Source organism: Chrysemys picta, chromosome 25 (genome assembly GCF_011386835.1).
Source record: "Chrysemys picta bellii isolate R12L10 chromosome 25, ASM1138683v2, whole genome shotgun sequence".
Taxonomy (NCBI): domain Eukaryota; kingdom Metazoa; phylum Chordata; order Testudines; family Emydidae; genus Chrysemys; species Chrysemys picta.
In genome coordinates, this window is record NC_088815.1 from 1,544,614 (window position 1) to 1,565,073 (window position 20,460).

General features: G+C 47.6%; 2 protein-coding genes across 2 annotated transcripts; both read left to right on the forward strand.

The window, feature by feature from the left end:
* Positions 1-24: 24 nt before the first annotated feature.
* On the forward strand, positions 25-12,551 carry NDUFA11 (NADH:ubiquinone oxidoreductase subunit A11). Its single transcript, XM_005314163.3, has 4 exons — positions 25-219; positions 6,044-6,136; positions 10,820-10,942; positions 12,364-12,551. Exons 1-4 carry the CDS (start codon positions 138-140, stop codon positions 12,474-12,476), a joined length of 411 nt encoding a protein of 136 aa, XP_005314220.1. The 5' UTR covers positions 25-137; the 3' UTR covers positions 12,477-12,551.
* A 1,413-nt stretch (positions 12,552-13,964) lies between these two features.
* Positions 13,965-19,939, forward strand: LOC135977444 (uncharacterized). Its single transcript, XM_065578494.1, has 2 exons — positions 13,965-17,953; positions 19,339-19,939. Exon 1 carries the CDS (start codon positions 15,855-15,857, stop codon positions 17,133-17,135), a length of 1,281 nt encoding a protein of 426 aa, XP_065434566.1. The 5' UTR covers positions 13,965-15,854; the 3' UTR covers positions 17,136-17,953; positions 19,339-19,939.
* The last annotated feature ends 521 nt before the right edge of the window (positions 19,940-20,460 follow it).

The window sequence follows — 20,460 nt, forward strand, 5'->3', positions numbered from 1 at the left end:
GGCTAACGGAAACGCTTTCATACACAGGGCATAAGAGACGCTCGCGAGAACGAGAAGAAATTGTCGCGAGAGCCTACGTGGCCCGCGAGTTCTCGCGGTGTTTTGTTTCGTGCCCTTGCGGAGCCGCTGTCGCTGCCATGGTCGGCTACTGGGAGATCCCGGAGGGGACCGACTGCGTCCGCAAGGCCTGGATCACCGGCCGCATCGGGGCCGCGCTGGGTGAGGAGACCGGGCTGGCTTCGCCGCCTGCCGATCCCGCTCGTCCCCTTCCGCCCGGGCCGCTCGGCTCTCCTCCGCGCAGCCCCCGCGTGCCGCCATGGCTGAGCCCGCCTGGCCCCGAGCTCGGCGAGCGCGAGCCTCTGCTGCCGGCCGCGTCTATCCCCCGGGGGTGGCTCAGGCTGCAGCGTAGCCATGAAGCCCGGCTTGTGTCCGGGGGGCTCCTGCCCCGCCTCTGGCGGAGCCCTCGCCGGCTCCGTTTGCGAGCGGGGCTCCAGGAGCTGGGGCTTTAAGCACAGCACGAAATCTCCCGAGAGCGGCCGGCCCTGGCAAAGGCGGCTTGAAAACTCAATCCAAAAAATTACACGCAAAAATTGTAGTCATTAAAGTGGTATTGAGGGCTGAAAAGGTCAAACACTTAAGATGAATGCAAAGTCCAAACTTAAAAGATCCTGCAATGTGAACTTGGTCACATTGCCTGTACATCAGGGGTCGGCAACCTATAGCAAGCATGCCAAAGTTGGCACGTGAGCCGATTTTTCCTGGTACGCGGCGTGGGCTGAGCCGCTCAGCCCCGCCGCCACTCTGGAGTTCCCGCTGCCGGCTCCTGCGGGACCTGCCGTGGGTCCAGCTCAGCACCTGCTGCTGGCCTGGGAGGAAGGAACCCCAGGCTGGCAGCGGGCTGAGACCCCGGCTGGCAGGAGCCGATGATGAAACCCCAGAGCCGCGGCGAGCTGAGCCGCTCAGCCCGCCCCGCTCTGGAGTTCCCGCTGCCGGTTCCTGCCAGCCGGGGTCCCCGCGAGTCCAATTCAGCACCTGCTGCTGCCCTGGGGGGGAAGGAACCCCAGGCTGGCAGTGGGCTGAGACCCCGTCTGGCAGGAGCTGGGGGCAGAAACCCCAGAGTGGTGGCGGGCTGAGCCAGTCGCTGCTCTGGGGTTCTGGCTGCTGGCCCCTCGCAACCAGGGGTCTGTACCGCGCAGCTCCACTCACCTTGCTTCTGATTGGAGGCTCTCTTGCAGACAGGGTCCAGGCCTCCAGCCCTGCTCAGGCCTACCAGCCACCTACTCCACTCACCTCAGCTGTCAATCTTGGTTTCCAACCTTGCTCATCCTGCTTTCGGGCCTGGAGTCCCAGCAGGCCACCCTTTACATATAACAGTAGTTTGGTTATATATTATAGACTTGTAGAGAGACCTTCTAAAAAGCGTTAAAATGTATTACCGGCACGCGAAGCCTTAAATTAGAGTGTATAAATGAAGATTCGGCACACCACTGCTGAAAGGTTGCCAACCCCTGCTGTACATAGTATTTTCTATGTCCAGATTCCCTTTTAAATGTAATCTTTACTGTAAAACTTAGACTATGCAGGGTGGCCAAACTAGCACTAAAAGAGCAATATTTGCTTTTGAATGGCATGATGTGAGTTCTTGTGTGTTTTTTTTTTTAATATATCTATTAAAGTTAGAAGTGCTCTGTTTGCTTGCATTAAGTAGTGTCAGTAAAAGGGCACTAATTCATTACTTTAATGGCAAAATGAAATTTTATTTCATTCTTAGAGCAAAAGTGATTTGCATCTGCCTGCCTCGGTTTCCCCATTGATAAATTAGATTAACATTTGCCTCATAAAAAGCGACAAAAGTGGCACAAAAGTGGCACAAAAGTGGCACAAAAGTGGCACAAAAGTGGCACAAAAGTGGCACAAAAGTGGCACAAAAGTGGCACAAAAGTGGCACTTTATAGACTAACAGACGTATTGTAGGTGATGTCTGACGAAGTGGGTATTCACCCACGAAAGCTTATGCTCCAATACGTCTGTTAGTCTATAAGGTGCCACAAGACTCTGTCGCTTTTTACAGATCCCGACTAAGACGGCTACCCCTCTGATATTTGCCTCATAAGGATATTTTACTTTTAATGGGTGAAATGCTTTGTGATTCTGAGAGGAAAAGAGTGAAGTATTATTGTGTGGGGAATGGTCAAATGCTGCATCCCTCTTTTTGATTCTCTTAATATTTATTACTTTTAATTAATGCACAAGCACTTTGCATATCTGTAAAAACAACAAGGAGTTTGGTGGCACCTTAAAGACTAGCCAGCTACTCTCAGTCCCTATTCAAGCCCAGATTAATGGTGTTAAATTTGCAAATGAATTTTAGTTCTGCTGTTTCTCTTTGAAGTCTGTTTCTGAAGTTTTTTTGTTCAATGATAGTGACTTTTAAATCTGTAACAGAATGACCAGGGAGATTGAAGTGTTCACTTACTGGCTTATGTATGTTACCATTCCTGATGTCCGATTTGTGTCCATTTATTCTTTTGCGGAGGGACTGTCCGGTTTGGCCAATGTACATGGCAGAGGGGCATTGCTGGCACATGATGGCATATATGACATTAGTGGATGTGCAGGTGAATGAGCCCCTGATGGTGTGGCTGATGTGGTTGGGTCCTTTGATGGTGTCGCCAGAGTGGATAAGGGAAAGAGTAGGCAACAAGGTTTGCTACAGGGATTGGTTCCTGGGTTAGTGTTTCTGTGCTGTGGTGTGTAGTTGCTGGTGAGTATTTGCTTCAGGTTGGGGGGTTGTCTGTAAGCGAGGACTGGCCTGCCTCCCAAGGTCTGTGAGAGTGAGGGATCATTTTCCAGGATAGGTTGTAGATCGTGGATAATGCGCTGGAGAGGTTTTAGCTGGGGGCTGTATGTGATGGCCAGTGGTGTTCTGTTGTTATCCTTGTGGGGCCTGTCCTGTAGTAGGTGATTTCTGGGTACCCGTCTTGCTCTGTCAATCTGTTTCCTCACTTCCCCAGGTGGGTATTGTAGTTTTACGAATGCTTGATAAAGATCTTGTAGGTGTTTGTCTCTGTCTGAGGGGTTGGAGCAAATTCGGTTGTATCTTAGGGCTTGGCTGTAGACAATGGATCGTGTGATGTGTCTTGGATGGAAGCCGGAGGCATGTAGGTACATATAGCGGTCAGTAGGTTTCCGGTATAGGGTGGTGTTTATGTGACCATCACTTATTTGCACTGTAGTGTCCAGGAAGTGGATCTCTTGTGTGGACTGGTCCAGGCTGAGGTTGATGGTGGGGTGGAAATTGTTGAAGTCCAGGTGGAATTCTTCAAGGGCCTCCTTTCCGTGGGTCCATATGATGAAGATGTCATCAATGTAGCGCAAGTAGAGGAGGGGCACTAGGAGACAAGAGCTGAGGAAGCGTTGTTCTAAGTCAGCCATAAAAATGTTGGCATACTGTGGGTCCATGCGGGTACCCATAGCAGTGCCACTGACTTGAAAGTATAAGTTGTCCCCAAATCTGAAGTGGTTGTGGGTGAGGACAAAGTCACAAAGCTCAGCCACCAGGCGTGCTGTGGCCTCATCAGGGATACTGTTCCTGACAGCTTGTAGTCCATCCTCACGTGGAATATTGGTGTAAAGTGCTTCTACATCATCACCAGCAACTACACACCACACCACAGAAACACCAACCCAGGAACCAATCCCTGTAGCAAACCTCGTTGCCTACTCTGTCCCCATATCTGCTCTGGCGACACCATCAGAGGACCCAACCACATCAGCCACACCATCAGGGGCTCATTCACCTGCACATCCACTAATGCTATATATGCCATCATGTGCCAGCAATGCCCCTCTCCCATGTACATTGGCCAAACCGGACAGTCCCTCCGCAAAAGAATAAATGGACACAAATCGGACATCAGGAATGGTAACATACATAAGCCAGTAAGTGAACACTTCAATCTCCCTGGTCATTCTATTACAGATTTAAAAGTCACTATCATTGAACAAAAAAGCTTCAGAAACAGACTTCAAAGAGAAACAGCAGAACTAAAATTCATTTGCAAATTCAACACCATTAATCTGGGTTTGAATAGGGACTGGCAGGCTCACTACAGAAGCAGCTTTTCCTCTCCTGGAATTGACACCTCCTCATCTATTATTGGGAGTGGACTACATCCACCCTGATTGAATTGGCCCTGTCAACACTGGTTCTCCACTTTGGAAGTAACTCCCTGCTCTCCATTTGTCAGTATATAATGCCTGCATCTGTAACTTTCACTCTATGCATCTGAAGAAGTGAGGTTTTTACCCACGAAAGCTTATGCCCAAATAAATCTGTTAGTCTTTAAGGTGCCACCAAACTCCTTGTTGTTTTTGTAGATACAGACTAACAGGGCTACCCCCTGATACTTGACACCATGCATATCTGTAGTACTTTTCATCCTAAATAATCTCAAAGTGATTTGTAAATTGTAAAGGGATCACTTCACTTACCTCTGACATGTTATCACTTCAGGAGAAGACTGCAGTAGCTTTTTTAGCAATGTAAAACAAAACTACAGCTAGTTTATGTCCGTGAATAAGTTGTGGTAGAAGTATGCAGTTAATGGGGTGTCCACACATGGAATTTTTCAGGAATGGCCTTTAAATTCATACCCTATCTGAGTCCTGGTTTACCTTTAACTATGTCACACAGGGTGTGAAATTTTAAGTGATCCTAACCCCCCACTGTAGATGCAGCTAGGTCAGCAAAATAATTTTTCCAACCACCTCTTAAGGGGGTGATTTTTGGAGGTGGAGGTGGATCTGATCTGCCCCCTGCTGCTTCAGAGCTGGCAGCAGACACAGAGCTTCCTGCAGCCAGGCGAGGTACCTGGAGGTAGGTCTGATCCCCACTGCCCCCGAGCAGCTATGCAGGAGAAGAGGAAGTCCTGCCCTCTGTATCCCACTGGATTAGCAGTTGGGGCTTGGTGAATGGTAGGATCCCCCAGCTGGGGCACCCCATTGTTCCCTCTCCCCTACCCCTTCAGTAGCTAGATTTCATGGGGAAGGTCTAATTTCACAGTCCGTGATGTGTTCTTCAAAGCCGTGAATTTGGGAGGGCCCTAATCATAAGTGAGTGAAAGTTCAGGGGAAGCAATTTTCATTTTAGTTTTTGCTTCAGTTAACACATATTTAACTTGAATGCCCAATGAAGAGTCTTTGATAAAGAGTGAACATCTTTAAAATGTGAGCACTCAATTCTGGATGGTGCAGAGCAATCTGGTCCAGTCCAGCAAAGCACCTAAGCACGTGCCTGACACTCTTCTGGATTGAGCCTTGGGAACTTGCAGTAAACTCTGATGCCCCCCAACAAGTCCTCCAACAAAGCCTGGAAGCTCAGACTTGATATTATTAAAATATCACAAGCAACAAAAGACTTTATTCAGAGTAACTACCTTCTTTCTCAACAAACCACAAAACTCCTTTACCTTTCAGGCCTTCTGTATGCATTAGAAAGAAGCAAAAAAAAAAAAAGGGGGGGGGGGCGGGGTTAGAAACCCAATTTAAAATAAAATCCTTTAAATTGCCCTGTAGCATCAGTATGACTCAGCTATGCATATCTTGCTTTTGGTGGAAGATCAAAGGTGTGGCTGTACCACTAGCCTAGTAAATCTTCTTGAGCTTCAGTGCAGGGGATGACAGGCCCTTAGAATGCAAATGTAATTTTATTTTCTAGCTTTACTCTTGCACCTTCATATTGCTTGAGATACAGCACAAACAATGCATAACATTGGGCTTTAGATGGTTAGGCTAAAATCCTGGCTCTATTGAAGACAGTGGCAATAATCCTCTTGACTGAAATGAGGCCAGGATTTCACCCGTAGTCTCTTGTGCATTACTCTGGTGATCGAAGTAGTGGAGGTTTCTGGTGCACATTGGGCCATGTAGGTCAAGCACAGTAATAAACAAGCATGTTTTGTGCTCATGGAACCTGCATTCAGGTTGTGTTTCTGCACGGGCTCTGACCTGCCACTCATTAAAACTGTTTTCCCTTTTGTAGGCTTGGTTGGTTCGGCATATCATATTGTATTGCTCCAGCATGAGTCAGTCTTTAAGGGTGTGCAAACGGCAGCTACGGGCACTGTCACAATGGGTAAGGAGACCTTGCTTCTTTCAGCAACTGAGTTTCTTGTCTGAAGATGCCTTCATTCAGCTAAATGGACAGCCCATTGTTGAAATTATTGGCCTCTCAAGTAGGGTGACCAGACGTCCCGATTTTATTGGGACTGTCCCGATATTTCCTTCTTTGTCCTGCGTCCCAACCGATGTTCAGTCAGGACACTGGACAAAAAAGCAATTTTGCCCTCTGCTCCGGCGCTCACGCCCCCCACCCCCACCCCGACTCCGCTCACTCCTTCCCCCATTGGATCCCTCCATGGAGAGAGGAGGGATGTGTGGAGGGGGGATGGAGGGAGGAGGGTCGGGCATCTACCAGGAGCGTGGGAGGGGAAGGGAAAGTTGCCGCAGCTGCCAGGGGCTAGCTGGGCATGGCCCGGGCTGGGTGCAGGCAGCATCCGGGGCTGGCTCTGGCCCAGGTGGGCAGCGCGGACCGGGGGCGTGGGCCGCCGGAGACACGCGGCGGAGAGGGGCTGTGGGGGCGAGACTTGTTCCAGGCGGGGCGGCCGGCGGACAGGGGCGAGGGGCCAGCTGGGGTCCCCATAACCCATAAACTTCCCCGCCGCGACCAAGGAGCCCTGCGCCTCTCCTGCTCGGCTGCGCTCCAGCAGTTCGCCCTGCCGGGAAGCGGGACACGCAGCATGTGCCCATGGCGGGCTAGGGGGCGGGAGGCTCTGCGGGGCTAGGAAAAGCCCTGGCTCCCGCCCGTTGCCCAGCCTGGAGCCCCGGGGAGCCCCTCGGGAGACCGGCCGCCGCTGTGGCTCGGCTGTGCCAGCCCCGGCCCCCGCACGCCCACGCCGCCCCCGGGGTCCCCGGCTCACATGCACCGCCGCTGCCCCGTGGCCAGCCCCGAGCTCGGGGGCTCCTGCAGCCACTTCCATGGGAGAGACAGCTTTGTCCCTGCCCGATCCCACTACAGGGCTCTGCCTCCTTACACCCATCCAGCCTGTGCCCTGCCCGGGTCCCCGCTGGAGCCGTACGCCCTCGCCCACCCGGACTTCTTTGCTTCCCAGCGCTTCTTATCAGTCCCCCCCCCCCCCTCACCTCCCCATGCCCTCTTTATCCCCAGCCCCCTCTGCATCGGGGCCACCTTTTGCCCTGGGGTGGGCAGCGCGTGCTAATGCCCCCCGCCCCTGCGAAACTGCCTTTTTGTGATCTGGTCACCCTACTCTCAAGTAAAGTGACTGGTGAGGCAGGTATGGTCTGGTGATTTTGTGCTGGAGACTGTCCCCAGGTTTGCCACTGACTTTATGTTGGCCATTAGGTAACTCAAACTTCACCACTCGGCCTCTGAGTTCCCATCTGTAAAATGTTTACATGCACAAACTTGTGTAGTGTGAGGCTTAATTAATTTTGGTGAGGTGCTTAGAGATCTTCGTATGAAAGTTTCTGTGTAAATTCAGGACATTATAGTTGGTGTTTCCTTTCAGCCATATTCTTTGTTCCCTACTGCTGCTCTTGAAATGTTAAATTAGTCAGGGTATAAATTACATGTTTTGAGGTGGATAATTTAATATCAGTAACTGTAAGTGATGGCTTAAGGAGCTGCTGTGTGGATTCAACACTCACTGTGTTGGTATAACTTAAAACTGAAAAAATTTAGCCTATGTCTACACTGGCAACTGAATGACAAAACTTTTGTCTTTCAGAGGTATTAACTCCCCACCCCCCCCAAAAAGACAGTAGTTTTGCCAATGACAAGCACCGGCGTGAACAGCTCTTTGTCGGCAGGAACATTTTCCTGCTGACAACGCTAACGCCACTCGTTGGGGGTGGAAGCTTTTCGTTGGCAGGAAAGCCGACAAATGACGGCTATACTGCATACCTTTTAGAGACACAGCTGTAGCAATACAGTCCTGACACTAAAAGCTGTGTAGTGTAGACATAAGCCTTACTCCTTACAGTTTGGAATCTCAAATATAAAACTTGAATTTTCAGTGTCTCCATGAAGGTTGTTCCACAGAAATCGCAAACAGCCAGAGCTGGAGGGAAAAATTTCATGGAAGCAAATCCCATACTTTCCTACTTCTTGTTAGCACTGATAATCCCATGCCTTCCGGTCGATGGGGTCTCCTTCTGGTCCCTTCCCTCAGATGACTATTCCAAACCAATCTCTGCCATAATACTTGTGCAGAGAGCCTGAAAATGGTTTCTTACCTCTGTCTGCATTGGGGGTACGCGGGTTCTCCTCTTGCTTCTTCTGGAGGTCACATGCTGCCAATTTTCTTCCCCATTCTGCACTGTCCTCTCTGATTCTTCAGCCTGCTGTGCCTGCAGTACCAAACGCTGACTTCTATCCAGAAACTCTTCATTTTCTCTGATGCGTGCAGGGCTGATACTTGGGTCTGTAGTCCTTTAACCTTCCAATAGTCTCTTCCACATACAGGCGAAGTCACTTCTATCCTCTGGGAGAAAGACAAACATGGCACATCCTGTGCAGGTCACAACAGCTGATCGCTCACTATCCATATTGTCTTCCTTCTACGAGCCTCTTCAGATGTTGTACTTACTGCTCACAGAAGCCTGAAAGGCAAAAACTCTGTGGGAACTCCCCCCATGCACACTTCCTCTGTTCACAGCTCACTCAGTTCACAAGTGGCTGCTGTTTTTACTAAGGCTTCTGGCTCAAAGCAGTTGCCCCAACTCAAAGCTTTCCCTTCAATCAACCACTCAAGGCCCACCTGGAACAAAGCACTCCCAAATCACACTTTTCAAACAAACCACCACACAATCAAACAGTCATGCTTTTCAAACAAACAAACACATGGTCAAACAGTCCCTGCAACTAGCGCCAGTTAAGGAAATGGTCACAGCAGACAGACACTCGGCTATTCAACCACCAGCTCACAATACAGCCCCTCTAATACAGCACTCACTGTAGCGCCTCTTGGACGGTTCTCAGGCAAACTCCCTCTGTTTGCTTCTCTGTTTGCACTAGGTGGCTCCTTGCCTAAGCTAGCCAGTGAGCTGGCCAGGGAGGCGCTATGGGATATTCTGATATGAAGCTCCATCAGTCTCTTCTGTTGACACACTTGTGCTCTGGATAAATAATGAAAGCATGGCCCAATGACTCTTGTAAGTGTTTATCCACAGTGAAATAGTAATTTGGCCAGAGGGAGAATGGGAATCAAGCTGTAGTTCAGTGGTTAGGGTACCCACCTGGAAGGTGGGAGACCCTGGGTCCAGTTCATTGCTCTAGTCACTTTCTCATTAGTTATCCACAATGGAGCAGCTTCAGCAGGAGAGAGTGAGTGCACCTAACATCAGAATAGCCCATAAAGACCCCAGTTCAAATCCTTTCTCCCCATCAGGCGGAACCTGGTTATCCCAAAGCCCCGGGAGTGCTCTAACCACTGAGCTAAAAGTTACAAGGTGGGTGTCACCATCTCCACATCTCCCTCCAGCTGGATTTGAATGAGAACTAATCTTGTAAGCGGTCTCTGAGCATCCATTCCTACTGTATTGGGCCCCTTAGGTGGCTGAATGCTTGTCCTTCCCTGGTTCGTGAATCATTCTGGGGCATAGGCCGGAGTAGGTGTCTGGATGCTTATGTAATGAGGGACCAATGCATATACCCAGAAGTAGGATTTTTCAAGCCCTGTCATCTAGGCAGCTTAGCTGACTGGACCTAGTTGAGTTGCAGTCCTTCCTCAGACACTTCCTTGGAAGATTCAGTGCATATATTGGGGGAAATGCTAGCAAGAAAGAGTGCGGAATAGTGGAGTGGAGTATAATATTAGTGACTATTGAAAACCCTTTAGGAAATTAATAATCCCTTTAGCAGTCCTCACTCCTGAAAAGGAATTTGTTGATCATTATTCATAAGGCCACCCAGTAGTTTGGAGGTAGGTGTTCTGCATTACTGCATGAGATGCTGTATTTTGATTCCCAGGTCCAAGATGGCAGAAGCATGGAGGCTGGGGTTGCGTGCTCAGTCTGTTGGGATAGTTTCATGTTCTCTAATGCTCTTTTTAGCAAGAACTGGCATTGATAAGCTCTAATTGAAAACTGTTGCAGAGCCTTGTATTGTAATGCTACGTCACAGTCTGTAGGCTGACTGTGACTTGTATCATAAACACCCAGACTAGACCTAGAAGAAAGGTTACAGAGTTGCCCAGGTGCGGGTGTAGTAGCATATCTGAACAAACAGGAAGTTGTCACAAAAATGGTTTGATTTGTTTTCTGGCAGCTTTTTGCTTTCACATAACATGTGGGAGTGTGGATGCTGAATCCAGTTGGTCGGGCTGTCTGCTTCATCTGACTAGAAAATGCCATTTTTCTGTGACTTACTGATAATTGTTCATGGCAATAAATTATAATAATGAATGGAGATATCCCATCTCCTAGAACTGGAAGGGACCTTGAAAGGTCATCGAGTCCAGCCCCCTGCCTTCACTAGCAGGACCAAGTATTGATTTTGCCCCAGATCCCCAAGTGGCCCCCTCAAGGATTGAACTCACAACCCTGGGTTTAGCAGGCCAATGCTCAAACCACTGAGCTATCCCTCCCCCCTGTTATTTATTCCTTTGCTTCCCAAGAAGGTTCAAACCATAACTCTGGCTGTTCCTGGTGCACCAGGCCTCTGGGTAGTATGTTTTCAGCACTGTAGATCTCAGTTCCTTGCTTGCTGTATCCCTTACTCCTTACCTTTTCCTTACAGCTACTTTGGGAGCAGTATTTGGATTGACCACTTGCCTCAGTGCCCATGTCCGGGAGGACCCGGAGGATGCCCTGAATTATTTCGTAGGCGGTTGTGCATCAGGCATTGTCTTGGGTGCAAGAAGTAAGTTGTGGTCAGCATAGAGGTTTAAATCAACAGCAAGAAGTATTTTTAATGCATTTATATAAATTCTATAAAATTGTCTAATTCTTAAACCCCTGTCTACAGGAAGTTACCTCCTTCCCATTGAAATGTATTGTATGATGCATAAGAATCTAGTCCATGGATATGATGTATTAAAATTGGATCTGCTTAGTTACCATGGTGATATGCACATCTCTCAAACATCAGTCTCTAAGAGCCTGTGGTGGGCCACTGAAATGAACCCCACCTCAATTAAAAAAATTGCTCACCAAGGAAAATTGCAACATGCCCTCATAGATTTAGTCCTTTCAGGAAAAGGCATGTCCCAGAAGATGAGCGGAGGCCATGCCAAATTCTGAAGGGCTCCATTGGACCAATCCAGTCTGGTCAAGGTTCAGAAAATTAAGCTGGTCTGGGCTGGTACCAAAAACACTGATAGATTGGGGGGCCAAAGCTAGCTTCAAAGATGAACTGCAAAATAAAAATGGAGTTAACCCCATGAGCCAGCTTGTGTGTACAGAACAGAGTTTAACTACTCTCAGAAATTATTTTTCTCTGAAATTCTCTTGACACCTCAGTTCATAGAAGATGTCCCAGAATATACCACTGTGACATTGGATACCAGAAATCCTGTTGCAGTCCATGATGCAACCCAGTAATGCATCCTGGAATATCTTCAGCAAACCAAGAAAGGTTTACAGAGATTGGGGAAAGAAGGCTGCGCTTGTTTTTATGATGAATGCACATGCAGCCTGTTTAATGGGGCAATATGCCTGTTACAATTGTAGTTCTAATCTCAAATGCGATGATGTAACCAATTAACTATGGGGCTCCGTGCTTACTGTTTCACAAATGTGACTCACTTTACAGGTAAAGAGGTGTTCTTAATTTAGCTGCTAGCTCTGCAAATTCTCCATGTACTCTGAGAGTCAAGCTGATTTCTTGCCTCTTGCGCATCACTAACAGGCCCGCAGGGACACTTATGGAGTCCTATTTGTCTTCAGTGGGTTTTCTTCAGGTATAGATGATTTGAACTTAAAAAATGTTGATCAGGAAGAAATTGAATCTGGCTTTACTTTTCTTAGCTGTGTTGGCTTCCGAGTTAATGGGAGTAAAAACCAGGAAACATTTTAGTTCCTAAAGCAAGCAATTTGGATTAGATTCACATAGGAGACAGGTCTATGGGATAAGAGGGCTTGATACCTCAGAAACTGCCTGGGCTAGAAACAATGGAAAACCATGTATCTTTAAGAAAAGAAATCCTAAATTTCTACTTCCCATCAGCCCTTTGGGCTGCCTGCAGTCAAGTATCAATATCAAAAGAAAAATCCAAATGTGTTAAGATTTACTCATACTTTATATTGTTAACTTAACTTATCTTTCTTTCACTCTCTTCCCAGATCACAGCTATGCCACTGGTTCCTCAGCATGTTTGATGCTAGGACTTCTGGCTGCTTTTACAAAGATAGGCAAGCGAGAAGGCTGGACGGTATTCGGACCTCCCAGACTCTAAATGTAGGCTGGCTCCTGTCTCGGAAATGTTTTTCAAATGTCCTGTGTAATAAATTATCCTGGAATAACACAGATACTGCTGACTCAGGGTGTCTCTCATTGACTTTGAAGTTGAATGATATTCAAGGAACATAGTTTTATAAATTAAATAGTAACTGAGATGCAAGAAGATCTAGTAGTTAGAGCAAGGAGCTAGGATTTGGGACTCCTGGGTTCTCTTCTAGGATGTGCTGCGTGACCATAAGCAAGTCACTTAGTCTACATACCTCTGTATTGTTGCAAAAAGAGATTGAGAGGGAGAATAGAGTGAAAGTATGTTTGTCTTTGGAAGATTCCTCTCCCTGTCTGAAGAAGAGGAATGATGCATTGACAGCTCCATTGATTCCAGTAGAAGGTGCATAGATGTACCAGATGTAACACAGCCTGTAATGTGTTTTGTCACATCTACAAAAGCCAATGTACTATAGGCATTACAAAATGCATTATAGGCGCTAATTTCAGGGAAAGTATAGAATCTTGCAGTCTAGACCAGAACTTTCATTTTTCACAGTATCTGGCTTTCACGTGACTTGAAGTGGGCACATCTTATTTGAATTAGAGAGTTCAGGGGCCATTTACTGAGACTTCTAACAATGACACACTGGAGTTAATAAACACTTCAAACGTAGCACTGGGTTGGTTTAGAGTCAAAGTAAAACAAGTTTATGAACAAAGTCAGAAATGGTTATCAGCAAGTTAAAGTGAAAAACACTTTCTAGTGAGTGAGACTTATCATCATGCTCTCACATGGCTGTGGGTGAGCCAAGCCTGGGTCTGTAGTGTTCAGGGCCCTGCATGTGACCATATATTGGATACATGAACACACAGTTTGTCATGCACTCTGTGCTTATGCTACATACATAAATGCACACATCGAGTGTGCACAGTACACATGAGCGCGCACAGTGCACAGAAGCTCATAGACACTGTCATAACTATAAAGGGAAGGGTAACAGCCCTCCTGTGTACAATACTATAAAATCCCTCCTGGCCAGAGACTCCAAAATCCTTTTACCTGTAAAGGGTTAAGAAGCTCAGGTAACCTGGCTGACATCTGACCCAAAGTACCCAAAAAGGGGACAAGATACTTTCAAATCTTGGTGGGGGGGAAGGCTTTTGTTTGTGCTCTTTGTTTTGGGGGTTGTTCGCTCTTGGGACTGAGAGGGACCAGACATCAATCCAGGTTCTCCAAATCTTTCTGAACAAGTCTCTCATATTTCCAACTTGTAAGTAAACAGCCAGGCAAGACATGTTAGTTTTTATCTTTGTTTTCTCAACTTGTAAATGTACCTTTTTGCTAGAGTGTTTATCTCTGTTTGCTGTAACTTTGAACCTAAGGCTAGAGGGGATTCCTCTGGACTCTTTAAGTTTGATTACCCTGTAAAGTTATTTTCCATCCTGATTTTACAGAGATGATTTTTACCTTTTTCTTCAATTAAAAGCCTTCTTTTTAAGAACCTGATTGATTTTTCCTTGTTTTTAGATCCAAGGGGGTTGGATCTTGATCCACCAGGAGTTGGTGGGAGGTAGGAGGGGGGATGGTTAATTTCTCCTTGTTTTAAGATCCAAGGGGTTTGGATCTGTATTCACCAGGGAATTGGTGAAGAGTCTCTCAAGGCTACCCAGGGAAGGGAATTAGCATTTGGGAGTGGTGGCAGCGGACCAGATCTAAGCTGGTAGTTAAGCTTAGATGTTTTCATGCAGGCCCCCACATTTGTACCCTAAAGTTCAGAGTGGGGAAGCAGCCTTGACATGGTGGCAGAGCGGTGGGATCATTTTAAACCAAAAGCCAGTAAGATTTTTTTTTTTCTCCTTTCTAGCTGCTTGGAAAGCAGAGCTGAAGGTAGATGCATATCTTCTCTCCTTGCCTGAAGGCAGAGGTGTTAAATTCTTTTAACAAGGGTCTTTAAGAGAAGGAGTCAAGCAGTGAGCAAACAGCTGGCAAAAAGAATTTACAAGCTGAATTGTTTTTTGTTTTGTTTTGTTTTTTTTCTATCTCTCGGGGATAGCTAGTTAGAAAGTCTCTGTTGCCTGAGCTGAGTGCATCCCAGTTTCAGTGAACTGCAGAGGGGGTGTGACCCAGCACAAGAAAACAGGAAAATGAGTACCAGGGACGTAGCTAACAAACTAGAACTGGCCAGACTAGAAGCAGAATAAAATGAAAGGAAACATCAGAGACTGCTCCAATTAAAAGAAAAAGAGATGAAGCTGAAAGAAAAAGAGATGGAAGAGAGAGAAAAAGAAGAGAAAGCCAAAGAGGAGGCCCACAAGAGAGCTGTGGAGCTAAAAGAAAAAGAGATGGAGGAGAGAGAAAGAGAGAGGAAGCATGAACTGGAATTAGCACGGGCTAGGCCGGATATACCAGCCAATCCTAGCAACCCCTCTCCAGGTACCACTTCCCATCCCAGAAAATTCCCCACCTACAAGGCAGGCGATGATACTGAGGCCTTCTTAGAAAATTTTGAAAGGGCCTGCCTTGGGTACAGCATCACTACAGACCAGTACATGGTAGAGCTGAGGCTGCAGCTCAGTGGACCCTTAGCAGAGGTGGCGGCTGAAATGCCTAAGGAACATATGAACAGTTATGAACTTCTTAAAAACAAGGCCAGACTCAGAATGGGGCTAACACCCGAGCATGCCCATCGGCGGTTCAGAGCCCTAAGGTGGAAACCAGACGTGTCATTTACCCGACATGCCTACCACATTGGGAAAAATTGAGATGCCTGGATATCAGGAGCAAATGTTAAATCTACGGAAGAGTTGCCCTTCCTAATGCAAATGGAGCAGTTTTTAGAGGGTGTTCCTGAGGAAATAGAAAGGTACATCCTAGCTGGGAAGCCCAAAACTGTAACCGAGGCGGGGGAGATTGGAGCCAAATGGGGGGAGGTGGCAGAAAAGAAAAAAAAACTAGTAGCAGTTGGAGCGAATATCAGAAGGGGCAACCCAAAACAAAACCTTACCACCAGGGACAACCCAAGGCCCCCACCTACATCCCAAGGGAAACCCCAGATGCCTTCTCATCCCACCACACCAGTCTCCACCAACCAACATCGCTCCGGTGATACCTTAGCAGGGCGATGTTTTAAATGTAATGAACTGGGACACACAAAGGCTTATTGCCCCAGGAACCCCAACCGATTACAGTTCATTACACCACAATCACACCAAAGATCCTCAGACCCAGATGCCTCTCTCATACCCTTGGAGCGAAGGGAAACCTTGAGGGTGGGCGGAAAGAAGGTTATTGCGTGGAGGGACACTGGGGCACAAGTGTCGACTATCCACCAATCCCTAGTGGACCCCAAACTCATCAACAAGTCCAGTGACAATTCAACCCTTCATGTCACAGTCTGTATCCTTGCCTACAGCCAAGTTGCATGTCCAGTACAAGGGCTGGTCAGGAATGTGGACTTTTGCAGTCTATGACAATTATCCCAGCCCCATGCTGCTGGGGGAAGACTTGGCCAACCATGTGAAGCTAGCCAAGAGGGTGGGAATAGTCACCCGCAGCCAGGCTAAGCAAGCTTTCACCCCCATCCCTGTTCCTGAGCCGTCCCCCAGGGCCCCGTCTGTGTTACCAGAGACCCAGCCAAAGGTGGTGGAACCGGATCCCCTGCCAATGACTGTAACAGCCGTAGTGGATCCAATCCCAGAGACCCAGCCAAAGCCAGTCCCAGAACCGGAACTGGCAATGCAACCAGCACCAGAACCATTGCCAGCACTGAGTCCAGCACTTGCAAACCCGTCTACAACTCCAACGCCAGAGGGCACCAGCGAGCCTGACCTGGCGGAAGCAGCAGATAACCCTACCCAAGAGGCTCAGACGGAGCCTGAAATACCACATAGTGCACCAGTGGACAGCGGTTCACGGTCAACGGAAACAGCCCCAGCACCTGCATCGCTTCCAGAGGGACCAAGCCCAAGTCCACAGTCCAAGGAGGAACTGATGTCTCCAGCATCAAGGGAACAGTTCCAGGCCGAGCAGGAAGCAGATGACAGCCTTCAGAAAGCTTGGGCGGTGGCACGGAGCACCCCACTGCCTCTCAGCTCTTCTAACCGATCCCGGTTTGTTGTAGAACAAGGACTTTTATACAAGGAGACTCTTTCTGGTGGGCACCAGGAAGACTGGCATCCTCAAAGACAGTTGGTAGTTCCCACTAAGTATCTGGTAAAGCTCTTGAGCTTAGCCCATGATCATCCCAGTGGCCATTCTGGGGTGAACAGAATCAAAGACCGGTTGGGGAAGTCCTTCCACTGGGAGGGAATGGGCAAGGACGTTGCTAATTATGTCCGGTCTTGTGAGGTGTGCCAGCGACTGGGAAAGCCCCAAGACCAGGTCAAAGCCCCTCTTCAGCCACTACCCATAATTGAGGTCCCATTTCAGCGAGTGGCTGTGGATATTCTGGGTCCTTTCCCAAAGAAGACACCCAGAGGAAAGCAGTACATACTGACTTTCATGGATTTTGCTACCCGATGGCCGGAAGCAGTACCCTTAAGCAACACTAGGGCTAAAAGTGTGTGCCAGGCATTAGCAGACATTTTTGCCAGGGTAGGTTGGCCCTCCGACATCCTTACAGATTCGGGAACTAATTTCCTGGCAGGGACCATGAAAAACCTGTAGGAAGCTCATGGGGTGAATCACTTAGTTGCCACCCCTTACCACCATGAAACCAATGGTCTGGTGGAGAGGTTTAATGGAACTTTGGGGGCCATGGTACGTAAATTCGTAAATGAACACTCCAATGATTGGGACCTAGTGTTGCAGCAGTTGCTTTTTGCCTACAGGCCTGTACCACATCCCAGTTTAGGGTTTTCACCATTTGAACTTGTGTATGGCCGTGAGGTTAAGGGGCCGTTACAGTTGGTGAAGCAGCAATGGGAGGGGTTCTCCAGGAACTAACATTCTAGACTTTGTAAGCAACCTACAAAGCACCCTCCGACACTCTTTAGCCCTTGCTAAAGAAAACCTAAAGGATGCTCAGGAAGAGCAAAAGGCCTGGTATGATAAACATTCCAGAGAACGGTCCTTCAAAGTAGGAGACCAAGTCATGGTCTTAAAGGCGCTCCAGGCCCATAAAATGGAAGTGTCGTGGGAAGGACCATTCATGGTCCAGGAGCGCCTAGGAGCTGTTAACTATCTCATAGCATCCTCCACCTCCAACATAAAGCCTAAGGTATACCATGTTAATTCTCTTTAGCCCTTTTATTCCAGAGAATTAAAGGTTTCCCAGTTTACAGCCCTGGAAACAGATAACGCGGAGTGGCCTGATGTTGTCTACTACGAAGGAAAAAGTAATGGTGGCGTAGAAGAGGTGAACCTCTCCGCGACCCTTGGACGTCTGCAGCGACAGCAGATCAAGGAGCTGTGCACTAGCTTTGCGCCAATGTTCTCAGCCACCCCAGGATGGACCGAACGGGCATACCACTCCATTGACACAGGTAATGGTCACCCAATTAGAACCCCACCCTACCGGGAGTCACCTCATGCCCAAACTGCTATAAACAGGGAGATCCAGGACATGCTACAGTTGGGTATAATCCGCCCCTCTAAGAGTGCATGGGCATCTCCAGTGGTTCTAGTTCCCAAACCAGATGGGGAAATACGCTTTTGCGTGGACTACCGTAAGCTGAATGCTGTAACTCGTCCTGACAACTATCCAATGCCACGCACAGATGAGCTATTGGAGAAATTGGGACATGCCCAATTCATCTCTACCTTAGACTTAACCAAGGGGTACTGGCAAGTACCACTAGATGAACCTGCCAAGGAAATGTCAGCCTTCGTCACCCAGGCAGGGGTGTATGAATTCAATGTACTCCCTTTCGGGTTGCGAAATGCACCCGCCACCTTCCAAAGACTTGTAGATGGTCTCCTAGTGGGATTGGGAAAATCTGCAGTTGCCTACCTCGATGATGTGGCCATTTTTTCTGATTCATGGGCAGAACACCTGGAGCACCTGGAAAAAGTCTTCGAGCGCATCAGGCAGGCAGGACTAACTGTTAAGGCTAAAAAGTGTCAAATAGGCCAAAACAGAGTGACTTACCTGGGGCACCAGGTGGGTCAAGGAACTATAAATCCCCTACAGGCCAAAGTGGATGCTATCCAAAAGTGGCCGGTTCCAAAGTTAACGAAACAGGTCCAATCCTTCTTAGGCTTGGCTGGATATTATAGGCGATTTGAACCACACTACAGCCAAATCGCCGCCCCACTCACAGACCTAACCAGAAAAAAACAGCCAAATGCAGTTCGGTGGACTGATGAGTGTCAAAAGGCCTTTAACCAGCTTAAGGTGACACTCATGTCTGACCCTGTGCTAAGGGCCCCAGACTTTGACAAACCATTCCTAGTAACCACAGATGCGTCTGAGCGAGGCGTGGGAGCAGTTTTAATGCAGGAAGGACCAGATCAAGAATTTCATCCTGTTGTGTTTCTCAGCAAGAAACTGTCTGAGAGGGAAAGCCACTGGTCAATCAGCAAAAAGGAATGCTACACCATTGTGTACGCGCTGGAAAAGCCACGCCTGTACGTTTGGGGACGGCGTTTCCAACTACAAACAGACCATGCTGTGCTACAGTGGCTTCATACCGCCCAGGGGAATAACAAAAAACTTCTTCGGTGGAGTTTAGCTCTCCAAGATTTCGATTTTTAAATACAACACATTTCAGGAGCGTCTAACAAAGTGGCTGATGCACTTTCCCGGGAAAGTTTCCCAGAATCAACTGGTTAAACATTGTTCTTGGAAAGTGAAACATATTGTTAGTTTTTATATAATCAGTAGTATGTCTAAAGGTGCATGTGTCTTATTAACTCTGTTTTCTCCTAGAGCTCCAGGAAGAAATCACAGCCAGTGTGGAACCGGCTGTCCAACACTATCTGTGATTTGGGGGGCGTGTCATAACTATAAAGGGAAGGGTAACAGCCCTCCTGTGTACAATACTATAAAATCCCTCCTGGCCAGAGACTCCAAAATCCTTTTACCTGTAAAGGGTTAAGAAGCTCAGGTAACCTGGCTGACATCTGACCCAAAGTACCCAAAAAGGGGACAAGATACTTTCAAATCTTGGTGGGGGGAAGGCTTTTGTTTGTGCTCTTTGTTTTGGGGGTTGTTCGCTCTTGGGACTGAGAGGGACCAGACATCAATCCAGGTTCTCCAAATCTTTCTGAACAAGTCTCTCATATTTCCAACTTGTAAGTAAACAGCCAGGCAAGACATGTTAGTTTTTATCTTTGTTTTCTCAACTTGTAAATGTACCTTTTTGCTAGAGTGTTTATCTCTGTTTGCTGTAACTTTGAACCTAAGGCTAGAGAGGATTCCTCTGGACTCTTTAAGTTTGATTACCCTGTAAAGTTATTTTCCATCCTGATTTTACAGAGATGATTTTTACCTTTTTCTTCAATTAAAAGCCTTCTTTTTAAGAACCTGATTGATTTTTCCTTGTTTTTAGATCCAAGGGGGTTGGATCTTGATCCACCAGGAGTTGGTGGGAGGTAGGAGGGGGGATGGTTAATTTCTCCTTGTTTTAAGATCCAAGGGGTTTGGATCTGTATTCACCAGGGAATTGGTGAAGAGTCTCTCAAGGCTACCCAGGGAAGGGAATTAGCACTTTGGGAGTGGTGGCAGCGGGCCAGATCTAAGCTGGTAGTTAAGCTTAGAAGTTTTCATGCAGCCCCCACATTTGTACCCTAAAGTTCAGAGTGGGGAAGTAGCCTTGACAGACACACTACACATGTTCATATGCACTCAACCTTCAGGAGCAGACATTATGCATGCCTGCATGCACTGTGTGAATGAGGTTAATATGAATTTACCAAGTTTGCAATTGGATTTTAAGCTGAAGTCTGACAAAATAGATTTGCTAATTTGGTAAGTATGGTAGCCAATATGATAGAATTTCATTAGAAATAACCCTTTTTATTGTGTCCAGCTTACTCATTTTAATGCTTT